Consider the following 12,137-nt stretch of genomic DNA (forward strand, 5'->3'; position numbering starts at 1 on the left):
ATTTATTTTGATAGATGACGTATGGATCAGTGGGAGGGAAATAACAGTCGTAGGAGAGTGTGCCATGATTGAATTAGTCTTTCTAATTTAATCTGTTCACAGCACTTGGACTCCATCATGGTTTATTCAGTGAGGTGAGCATACTAATTGGGCTCCTGTTTTCTCTCTCTCTCTCTCCCTCTTTCTTGTTCCTTCCCTCCTTCTTTTGGACATTTTAACCTCATCCTGTCAACTTTGAACCTACACACCCCCCTTTGCCTCCTAACTACATATTTCCTAAGACAATCAAACAAACAAAAATCTCTTCCCTTCTTTGGGCCTCCTCTCTGCATCTTCTGTTGCTGCAGTTGAACTTGTGGACCAGCAGAGGGTGCTGCGAACAGGCTGCCTGGTGACGGGGGTTCACACTCCACCCATCCGACGTAACAGCAAGCTGGCCACCCTGGGGCGAATTTTCAAGCCCTGGAAGTGGAGGAAAAAGAAAAATGAGAAACTCAAGCAGAGCTCCACAGGTACGGCGGAGAGCCTGAGATCTCCATCCGACCTCTCTGAGGCTCATCATGCGACCACATTAGTCCTAATCTTTTTGTAATGAATTAGGTTAGGAAAACCTAATGAAGGGATGTGGCAATTTAGGATTGAGCCGCTTGAATTAATTTAGTCCATGTCAATTTCACATCATGCCTGTGAAGATCGCATGTGAATTAATACTGCAGTAAAGCCCCACAGGTGTTCTGAGTGTGGAAGTTAAAAAAGAAAATTGTAAACAAAATATTGGAGACTTCCCGTGTATTGTTTAAATTGAGGTTGTTGAAAGGACTAAATGCAAAAATTGTAAATTAAAAGTTGGCGAGGGAGCTTAGCTAAATTAGAACTCAACAGCACTCCATGGGACAAATTCATTTATTCAAATTTTGTATCCCTTCTTGGTCTTTTTTTTTTTGTCCCTCATATTGATGTAAGTTACTTTGGAAAAGGAATTTGTTGAGACCATTCCAATATTTAAAAAAAACACAAACAAATACACAGTTACCCTACATGTTCCTTTTACAGATTTCATATACCTTTTGTAACACTAATTTCACCAATTAAATGAGACAATTTAATCCAATTTAAAGGGGCTTCAGTAAATGTGTAATAATAAACAATAGACTTTGTGTTTTGCTTTGAACACCAAAAAATTCGAGTCGCGTTTCAGCTGCGGTAACTGACTCCAATCAAATGATTTTTCTTTTCTTCTTTTTGAAAAGATGTAGCATTATCCAGCAGTCTCCTGTGCCATGATCCCAGCTCTCCCACCCAAGGTTGCTGCTCAGATGGGACCGTCTTACTCGGTGGGTTTGGGGGACCTTTGAATCCAAACCTCACCGTCAGCAGCGTTGAGTACCTCGGTCCTGACGAAGAGCTTCCCTCTTCAGGTATATTTATTGTGTAAAATGGACACGAACCATTAAAGCAATACTCTTTTTTTGTAACAGAGATGTATGAGTATTTTTAGTTGCAAGAACAAGAAATTTCTGGATTTTTGTCTGAGAGTAATTTATAAAGTACGGTAGTTGAAACAGTGGGTTTTGTTGCTATGATGCCTGCAAAATAACTTATAGATGCTGAATGAGTAATGGTTTTTAAATAGTTTCAGACATTTTTCTTTTTAATTCATACCTCACGAGCCAATATTCTTCTTTCACCAATAGAGGGCAGCAAAGACAACTAAATGTTAGGTTCAATCTGTCTTTTACAAATGGCTCTCCTCCTCTCTGCTGCATCAAACACAGTGCTGTTTTTATATGGATAATGTGGCTCACTGCCCAAGGCAACATGGCCTAGAGAAAGCCACAAGCGCAACAAAGTCATCTGTCAGATACCAAAGGAGTTTCGTATTGTTTATTTGCAGATCCAGTCATTAAAGCTGAATTTGGTGTTTGTTTTAAAGCTTCTAGTTCTAAGCTATATTAAGGAGATATTTCAGTTTTTAAAAGTTGGTCTGCAATTTGATCATTTGAAATCTTTAGTCTGAGTGAACTATAGTTGGTTTGCTCCACTGTGACTCTTTAAAATACAACTTGAGATTTTTGAAAGTTTTGTTCTATTTATAAGAAGAAGAAAAAAACAGATTTTTACACATTCAACTTATTTTTTCTAATAAAGTATCTCAGTGAATTGTGTTTCGGCTTATATTGTCCAAACTGCATACATTTGTCCTTTGTTATGCAAATGTAACATTGATGTAAAGTGGCTTTTTCTGTACTGTTTTTTGTTTTTTTTAAATTGTGCTGCAGTGCCTGCTCCTCTCCAAGACTGCGACCGGGTGGAGGAGAATGTAGCACCATCAGAGGAGAATGCAGAGGAAGAGTCACGCCCAGCGGGGGATCTCCCTGAGGGGCTGCAGGAAGCGGGAGAGCACATGGAAGAGCGGTCGGAAGAGGAAATCGCTCCGGGAACGTCGCCACCACAAGTACCTCCTAAACTTTTGCCCCAGCTGGGTTCTGGAGACGGTGAGAATAGTTCTGAAACCATACGAGTTAGGAGGGAACAGAAAAAGATCTTGAAGCTCCTAGTGAAACAATATTACCGACACTAACATTTGCAGGGGGGAAACATGTCAGTTTATTGTAGATAAAGGGTTCCTACAGATCCCCCTTCCCTTTTCTTCCTTCCTTGAGACCTAACTTCATCCATTCCCTTCTGATGTGTCACCTCCCTATCTTTCATTTTTTTTAACTTTGATTTTAAAAGCTGAGTAATCCTTAATAATGACAAATAAAATATGACAATATGGCATTACTATTCCTGCTTCACTGAACAGAATGGGGTGAATGTGAAAGTCAATATAAGCCTCCCTCTCTACAGGTGGAAAGCTGTCCAGTATGTTTACAGTTATTGTGCTAGTGAAGTTATTTCTGAAAGACCCTTAATTTCATTTCTATTACAGTACCAGATGAATTAGCATCTAACCAAAAAGCTGTAAACTCGGCATGAAGCTGGTATATTTTGATGCATAGACCTGTTAACTGGATACATGCTATTTTCTGTTTAATTCTGCTAAGTACATAATTTACCCGCAAGCTGACAAAGAAACAAAGAAAACATGTAAACATGTAAAGTTACCTTAAGATACTGAAAGCTGAATCCTAAATATGTACACAAATACAGATAGGTAAGAAAAATAAGAAAAATTTACATGATTAACAATTATTTATGTGCCTTTTAGATTCAGGACCTGTGTCGCTCCCTATTCACCTGCCCAACTCCTACCTCCCCAAAGAGCCTCTGCCCAGGGCCACAGAAAGCCTGACGTCGATGACCCTGCCACTACGGGGGCCCCTGGCAAACCCTTCGGGGTCCCCACATCTGGGCAATATGATCCACCCTCCCATGCCTCCCAGCTGCATTATGGAGGAGCTGCAGAGGGCCTTTGCTTCCAAGAATCGACAGGAGAGGTTAGTTTTCAATTCCTGGATATTCCATATTATGATTTATTTAGTTGTTACTGTTTTTAGTCATATTCTTTGTTAAAAAAAAAAAAAAACATAAATAAGATAGAATTGGTCCCTGATGGAAGAATGATCTTCTAGATCCATGTTCGTCCCAAAAATAAAAAAATATATATTTTCATAAAATATTCTTCTAATATAGATTTTCCCCCAATCCGTAAAACTTATAATCCAGTCGGCTGCTGATTCCTAATTTATGAGACGCGTTTTAATCGTGACACTGCCTACTTTAGAAGCAGGAGGCAAAATAAATAATTTCACAATATTCATTTTTAATGTTAAAGCTTTTAAAACTGCATCCAGTCCCTGCTAGGATGTCGAAGTAACAAAAGTTTCAACCCAAATCCACTCTGTGTCCAGACACAGACTGGCGAAGTGCATTTTTCTTTTTCTTTTGGCCTCACAAGCCTCTTTTGATCCATGATCCACTCATTTATTGTCAGTGTTTTTTCGTACAGTTCAATTGTATCTATCTCTCTTTCGCTGTCGACATTAAAACGCCATCTGTCCTTTCGTGTTTCCTCAGTGTCCACGACGGGTGTGAGCAGGGCTCGCCCCCAAGGCTATGGTGCTCCGACGGACGGCTCTCTCGCTCCTGCAGCTCTGATAACCAACACATGTCGTCTTTGACTGGCGGCTGCATAGGAGCCGGAGGGTCTGACTGGCCCAAGAAGGAAGCGGAGGAGAATAAGGAGAACGTACGGCTGGACCAGTGCTTCTCCAAGACCTCAGGCCTCCCCTTCGACCTAGAAAGCTGGAACGAGTCTGTCATCTCTGGTGGGTCTTAGAGGGTTTCTTGTTGTTTAGGACGTTATTTGAGTTTTGAGCGTCACAATAACATTGTTGTGGTTTCCATCCTACCTTTTCCAGGCTTATTTTCAGATACAGTATTCTTCTATTTTATAATAATGTTGCTCACGCCACACACCACCTGACCACAAAATGAATCCATTGTCAGAAAAAAAACTGTGTAGCATTTACTTCTAAATTGATGATATTAGAGGGGAAAATAGAAGAACTTCAGTGAAGCTTGAGAGCTTTTCTCCTCACATTAAATATACAGAAAGTCTAATTAGATAATACACATCATTTTTAACTACAGTCAATAGAAAAATTCTAATATTATATTGTGGCATTTTACCTAGAGGTATTTACTGCAGCTCGTGTCTAGATGCCATGGTGTTCTGCATTGTTGCATTGGTTTCTAGTTAAGCCTATGTCTTAGCATGTCGATGCAATGGACATGTACTGTATGGTGTTGCAGGTACACTTCCTCGCAGGCTAAGGAAGGAGCTGCTGGCCGTCAAGCTACGAAACAGGCCGAGCAAGCAGGAGCTGGAGGACAAGAATATCTTTCCGGCACGGAGCGATCAGGAGCGACAGGAAATCCGTCAGCAGATAGAGATGAAACTTGCCAAGTAAGAAGTAGAAGCTTTGCGATGCTCCCAACTATAGAGCTGTGAAACACGTGTCCTCCCTCCTGCGGATTAGTTCTGGTTTGGATTTTTTTTTTGTCACACAATTCGGATCATCAAACAAATTTTAGCTTCGCAAAAGAAGCCAGAACAACATCCAAAAGTAAAGATGAAGGAGGCAAAAACAACAAAATCCAATCCATGAGCAATAGTCAAAAGGAAAACACAGGCCAAACATACATTGATGATCGTCCAAACTTTTGAAAATTATTCTGGGGTCTAATGTGACAATAGTGAGAATGTTAGAAGGTTTGGTTGTTACATCTGGTGTAAAACCAACATCTGTGTGACTGTCTGAAACTTTGCTGTAATGTTGCCATAGATTCTGCTCTCTGCTAAAATAAATTCTGCAAAGAGACTTCATATTTCTCTGCAGGGATTTTATATATAAAACTTTATGGCAATTGTTGCTTCCAAATGTGGCACAACACGTAGTGGATGTAGGGAGCAAGTATCTTTGGATAGCTACTTCCCTTCTTAAGTGAAATAATTGTTTCAAAACTGCATCATCTCTGCCTGACATTGAAATGTGTTTGATAAAAATTTCAATTGTGACACAAAAGCCAAAATGGAACAAATGTAGGGAAAACGACAAACGTTGCACAAAACGTCTAGACTAAGCACATCTTGAATTTACCTGAAAATGACTTCTATGTCTCCCGACCCCATTAGGGACAAGGGTGAACAGAAAATGGATGGATGGATGGATGACTTCTATGTAGTTGGTGATGCAAGAAAGTTTTTTTTAACACTGAAAACTTTGCTTATGCATAATTGCATAAATCATCTACTATTCAAAGTGTAGTTGAAATACACTGTTCCAACTGTTTACCAAAGTGTTGTATTGTGCACAACCTGTCCTAAAATGAATGTTTTCATGCATCTACGGTACAGTTATTTATATATCAACCCATAACAATTCTAACTAAAGCTGAAAATCTTCACAGCACAGGAAGTGGTGCGTCTGTCGTAGGCAATCTTCCAAATAGATGAATATCACACGTTTTTTGTTACTAGAAATTCGCACGTCCTGTCCTTTCTTGAAACTTTCACATTACCATCAGTCTATCTGCTGATTATTTTGGGCGCAACAAGTGAGGCAAACTCGTTCCAGGAAATGTTTCCTCTGTGAAGCTTCATTGATGTGTACGTACATTTTGTACCTCTTTGTAAAGACATTTGTGGAGTTATTTCCCCCCGCCCTCCCAGCACAGCTGAGCCGCATAATGTTCACAGACTGACAGCAGTTATCTCATGATTGGATATATCACCAGACTCAGGCTCTTTAACACCGGCATTTCAAACTGAGACACACAAGAGCGTTACATAACCCGCTGTGAAATCATTCACAGCCAAGCACAAAGTGGCACCCACACTTCAGAGGACAATGTCCAACGGGCGTCTAATAGGCAACTAATAATATGGCCTCTTACTCTTTTCTTAGAAGCACTGAAAGAAACGCCTCTTTGGTCATTTAATACGAAGACTTTCAATGATTTGAAGTGTGCAGTACATTGTAATAAAAACAAGTTGGATAAATCTGCGAGAAAGCAGCACAAAAGGCTAGTATGAAAAGCTATTACTGCTTAGTGTTATAATATCGATACACTCCTTTTGTGTCATAAAGGAAAAAAGACTGTAAAAGACTTTTACAGAGTGATATGCTCTGAGTTAGAAAAATTAACTTAAGACTACCAAGTAACTTAACTTACCTTGTATTCTAAGTATGTAATTCTTTTCAGTTCTGGTTTGATACTCAAGCTACTGGCTACTTCCCTTAAAACAAATATTGAAGTGTAGCATTAGACCTAATGTGGAAAATCTGGACATATTTAACAATTTATAATCATTTTTGTCAGACCAAGAAGTCTAAACTCAGGGAACTTTGAATAATACATCTCTCTAATTCCACATTGCTGCAAAGAAAAACTGTGGAGGATAACCTTTTCTAATTATAGCTCAGATTGATTAACTGAAGGAGGAAAATCTACCCGAGGCAGTCGTGAGAAACAAAACACAGTCAGCACCAATACATTTCTGCACGGCTCCAACCTCTAATTGTCTTCTTTGCCTTTGAGCTTTTGTGTGTTGCTGCAGAACAGATGATGGATGATAACACACCGTCTCTCCGTCGGTGTCAGTGATCGACGACCTTTCTATCTTTAGTGCCAGAGCTAGAATCAGCTCTGCAGCCACGCTGCCATGTTGTTTCTAATCTTAGCTCCTGCTACTGTTCAATAATGCATTCCACCTTCGTGCACTGCTGCCTCCTCACAGATGTCGGGGAGTTATATCAGCAGAAATAATACCAGCGTAGGAGGAGGCAGGGCGCCCTGCTACAGTACTACGAGAAAGAAGAAAGCTGAAAAAGGCGAATTTTACGTTCTCGGTGTAGTTGGCAGGTGAAATTAACGACTAAACAACCGCCTACATGCAGTTTTTTTCCACTCAGTTGGTCAGAAATTTAACAGCTCTCTCGACTGGGGCACTTATTGATTACTTTCGCACCTCACTTAAAAGGGGAAAACATCCAAAAATGAAAAGTCTAAACGATCCGGGTGTTTTCTGTGTATGTTGAAGAAAAAACTCTAACTTTCACTAATAATCTGCAATGCAATCAGTGTGTCAGTTTAAACAAAACACACGCACACACACACGCCCACAAGAAATCTTGTGGGCGTTACTATAATGTCATTACTATGTCATTATAATGTCATTACTATAATGATCACATTATAGTAAATTAAGCCTTTTGTTTCACGTGACAAAATTACCTGAGGTTTAAAAATAGTCTACTGTACCTCGAGTCAGATTTAATCAGCTCCTAAGCTGATTAAATTTAGCAACTCCGTTAGCACATCTATCTTTCCTGCCGAGGCAGAAAAAAGAAAACAGCAGCATGTTTCCAAAAATAGCTGCAGACTGTCATTTAAAGCACACGCAGCTTGGAGTGCGGTGGTGAAACCCCCACCTCCCTGTGTTACTAGGGAGAAATGAGAACTTCTGCAGGAAAACTCCATTGTCTTCACGATACTGTTGCTAAGCAACCCAGCGACCGGGTCAATACAGTGGATGCTCATACGCGCTGGGGCTTCACTAGTGATTTCCCGTTGTGTACGTTTGGCATGTAACAGCGTTCGAGGCGCTTCGCCGTGGTTCTTCTCTTCGTTTGTCAGAGAGGGAAACAAAAGAATCGTGAGCTCTAAGTGTTTTCCACCTGATGAGATCATAAGATAGCAATGAAATCCAACTGATCTGATCAAAGGGGAAGCTGAAGACGAGAGAGGATAGCCATGAGTGCTACTCCTTTCATCAGGTTTTAGGAACTAACAGAATTCCTGCTTGGGATTTGGAAAGCGTTCTACAAACACTTGTGATTGTTGCGTTCCTGTTCTAATCTTTGCTCTCAGAAGGCATTCCTCCAGGGGAACACGGCTGTTGAACAACACCTTGTACCGTGTAAAGATCTCTACATGCTTACTAATTACCGAAGACAGAACAGTCGACTTTCTGTTTAGCACTGAGAAGAAACTGTTCTTGGGAGAAGGGGAAGATATCAGACATTGTCTTGCTCGGTTAATTTAAAAATAGATGAAAATTGGACTCCAAGTTGCAGTCGAATGCCGGTCGTTTTGCCCCAACAGGGTTTCATATTTGACTTCCTCATGTACAAACTGGGGCCATCTACTGTAGAACGTACCCATCAGGCATTGATACCCAACCTGGGGATGTTTTCACAATTGATTTAGAGTCATTTTCAAAGCCAATGTTTTTTTTAGTGGTCATGGTGTGTCATATTTTGGTGGATTCAACGTGGCAAAATGGGAATTAGAATCAAATTGGTTGGAAATATAGAGGGCAATACAAACTTTATCGAAAATAATTTACAATTACTGTGAGATATTAGCAGGACTTGAGAGGGGAATATGAATTTAGAGGGGAAACATGATAGAAGCTGGTCAGCAATTCAAAGAAAGTTTGATTTCCAATAAATAACCAATTAAATATGCTTAATGATAATGATGGTTAAAAACAATTTTGACATGCCAGGTTTTTAATATTTAATGTTGGTGGTTTAATAAAACTACTTATAATCCATATCTACCAGGGTATGAATAATTTGGGGTTTTCTTTCTGAAGGCAGTCAGAGTACCACCAGAAATACATGAAGTCCTCATCTCCTCCAGTATATGCAGACACAGATAAAGAGCTACTTTCACTTTTGCATATGCATCATGGGCGTCCAGGTTTTAGTTCATGTGACCTAACTTTGATGTTTTAGAGAACCAAACTATAAAGAGTCCAGTGTTTGCCAGGGTGAGGGGATGAAGAGAGTCCTGTTGCGTAGAGGCATTCAAACTCTCTTTGTGGTTTCCACCTCTGGATGTCTGCTGGGGTATAAACCCACAGGCTGTCTGATGTTGACCTCTTTAAGATGCTCACATATATAATTCATACAAAGCCAACACAGCGACACATAGCTGAACCTTTTGATTGCTTTGATGGCGAAGGGACAACTGGAAACTAAACTTTCAGGTCAACAAGTGGTTAAAGCTGCTGTATTATTATTATTATTTTTTTTTTTACAAAAAAAAATATTTGTATATGTCTTTTAAAGAAATAACTTAAGAACTCATTTCAAAATAAACCGACGCTACTGTTAGCGTAGAGTACTACGCTGGTGCGAGTTTGCTCCCTCCTGCTCGAGTGTAAAAGCAGGGGAAGCCTTGGTGGGCGGGGCTTCCAACACATTATGCATGCAGTAACCAGGGAGACTAGCGGAGTCGCGCCCCGCGCTAGCCCCATCACGACCCGCTTCAAAAAGCGCTTGTGGCTGATAGTAGAGAGAGGAGAGAGGAGTGCCAGCGCCGCCGAGACAGAGTGGAGTTTTCCCGCCGCAGAGACGCTGCTCGGTGACGCCGAGATATAAAACTTGCTCGAGGAGAGATTCTCTGTACGGGGACAAATCGGCGCCGTTCGTCACTCTTCCAAATGTGGGGAGCCCCTCTGCCCAAGCAGCACAGCCGCGGTTTGGATGGGAGATGGAAACATAGGGGATTCCTCTCGAGGACGCGCGTCGTGAAGAAACTGCAACCTGTTTAATACGAACAGAGAGGGAGGAGGAAAGGGGCTGGAGGAGATTTGGTCAACATGGTTCAAAACGTGGTTCTGGTGTTTCTCCGCAGGAGGTTGAGCCAGAGACCGAATGTGGAGGAGCTGGAGAGTCGAAACATTTTAAAACGTGAGTCTTATCGTATTTGTGACTCAGTGTGTTGGAAATTAAGGAAATAAGCACACTTTATTTACAACAATTAATTTATATGATTTTCTTTTTGCATTGAGAGCAAAAATGTAAAGCGTTTCCAAATGTTTTCTTTTTTTTTTTCCAGAAAGAAACGATCAAACAGAGCAGGAGGAGAGGAGGGAGATAAAACAGCGACTAAACAGAAAGGTACAACACTTTTGGTTAATTTATATGTAACTGATAACATGCATTACTTTTTATTGGTGTGAATTAATTTGACCTTTTTTGGGGTGGGTGGGCATTCTCAGCTCAATCAGCGGCCAACAGTTGATGAGCTGCGGGAGAGAAAGATCCTGATCCGCTTCAGTGACTACGTGGAGGTGGCCAAAGCTCAGGACTATGACAGGAGAGCAGACAAGCCCTGGACTCGTCTCTCAGCGGCGGACAAGGTGAGGGTTTGTCAAGATAAGTGACCTTCAGCATGTACAAAAAATAAATAATTTTAAAAAAATCAATATTTAGGTCAGATATTATGAAATTCCCCAAATTCCGTGACTATCACTGAAGACTACCAGCATGTTCACGTCGCTGTTATCAGCTTATCTCACAAAATCCCCCACCCTTTTAAATGATTTATCCTGATTATGTCTTTCTCCTGCTGTTCACTGATGCTCACTCAGTGGCTCAGGAGGCTTTTTTAGGGGATTCACTGATGATGGTCTTTTTTGCCTTTTCCCCCACAGGCTGCAATCCGGAAAGAGCTGAACGAGTTCAAGAGCACAGAGATGGAAGTGCACGCCTCAAGCAAACACCTAACTAGGTTAGTATTCTGAGCTGCCTGCGTGTTAGTGTGTTTGGTAATGCATGCATGCTCTATTCTGGGCAGCAGCAGTCTATAAATAGCTCTCTGTGCTCCTTACATAGAGCAGGAGACGCTATAGATAGATGGGAGTGCATCTTAACTGGGGAGGGGGAGGTGGTCCCCTGGAGAGCTAAGGGTATCAGAGAGAGGCTATAATGAAATGGTACAATGTCCTTGGCTGAGCTGGTCTACAAATGGAAGATCTGTGGGTTGTACCAGTGACCCAGAGAGTTTAAAAATAGCTCCTGGTTAATGGCTACACAGCCAGATTTGATGACAAAGGTATCCTCTCCCATCCTCTGCACTAACACACAGCGTGTCTGCCTTCTGCAGGTTCCACCGGCCGTGAAAAACTGAAGAGTTTCTTCTGTGAAGAAATGCTGAGCGTAGAAATTTCCTGAAGCTGCCTGTCGCCAGCTCAGTGGTGACACATCGAAGAGCCTGAAGCCTTTTTTTTTTTTATTGTCTTCAGCGTGTCTTTAGCTTTCTTCCGACACCCCTCATATTTATCAGTATGAAGTAATGGGTGTGGGAGAAACGACGGAGGGACGTTTGCCGGCGTTGTGTCCCGGAGACCGCTGGACGCGACGCGGAAGCAGGCAGACGGAAGAGACTTCAGTGGAAACCCCCTGACTCTCAGGATGAGAGCAGAGGGAGGGGAAAAGAGAAAATAAAAACAATCCTGTCGTTCTTTTTTTTGTACTAATTCAAGGACTACTTTGACAAATCGGTGTGAATCCATGTAGTGGGAAGAAGTAGTGCATGTGACCACCTTTTCTTAACTGATGAATAATGTGTCACTTGGACTGTGTACAGACTGTGAAGTTGGGTGAGAATGCGTCGGGGAGGAATTTGATATTGACTGTACATACAGTATGTCAATCAGAACGGGACTGACAGTGTCTTCACTGAAAAGAGAAATACCTTTGTAAGCACTACTTCAAAACTGTCTTCAAAAATACATGTTTTTTAAGAACGGGCATTGTATTCATTTCTCAAACTATTTTATTTCAATTAAGAATAGCTTTAACAAGAGGTTTAAAAACAATTAAATACATTTA

The 12,137-nt window shown here is 41.1% G+C and overlaps 1 protein-coding gene across 1 annotated transcript in view; it reads left to right on the forward strand.

The window, feature by feature from the left end:
* The window catches only part of phactr3a (phosphatase and actin regulator 3a), a 35,739-nt gene extending 23,687 nt beyond the window's left edge, over positions 1-12,052 (forward strand). Inside the window, exons 2-12 of the mRNA XM_028022301.1 lie at positions 348-512; positions 1,251-1,418; positions 2,280-2,495; positions 3,212-3,440; positions 4,021-4,271; positions 4,759-4,912; positions 10,156-10,211; positions 10,360-10,421; positions 10,523-10,663; positions 10,958-11,034; positions 11,410-12,052. Coding sequence (XP_027878102.1) covers positions 348-512; positions 1,251-1,418; positions 2,280-2,495; positions 3,212-3,440; positions 4,021-4,271; positions 4,759-4,912; positions 10,156-10,211; positions 10,360-10,421; positions 10,523-10,663; positions 10,958-11,034; positions 11,410-11,425 — 1,535 coding nt within the window. The 3' untranslated portion in view covers positions 11,426-12,052. The remainder of the gene's footprint in view (positions 1-347; positions 513-1,250; positions 1,419-2,279; positions 2,496-3,211; positions 3,441-4,020; positions 4,272-4,758; positions 4,913-10,155; positions 10,212-10,359; positions 10,422-10,522; positions 10,664-10,957; positions 11,035-11,409) is intronic.
* Positions 12,053-12,137: the final 85 nt, after the last annotated feature.

This window comes from Xiphophorus couchianus, chromosome 1 (genome assembly GCF_001444195.1).
Source record: "Xiphophorus couchianus chromosome 1, X_couchianus-1.0, whole genome shotgun sequence".
Lineage (NCBI taxonomy): Eukaryota > Metazoa > Chordata > Actinopteri > Cyprinodontiformes > Poeciliidae > Xiphophorus > Xiphophorus couchianus.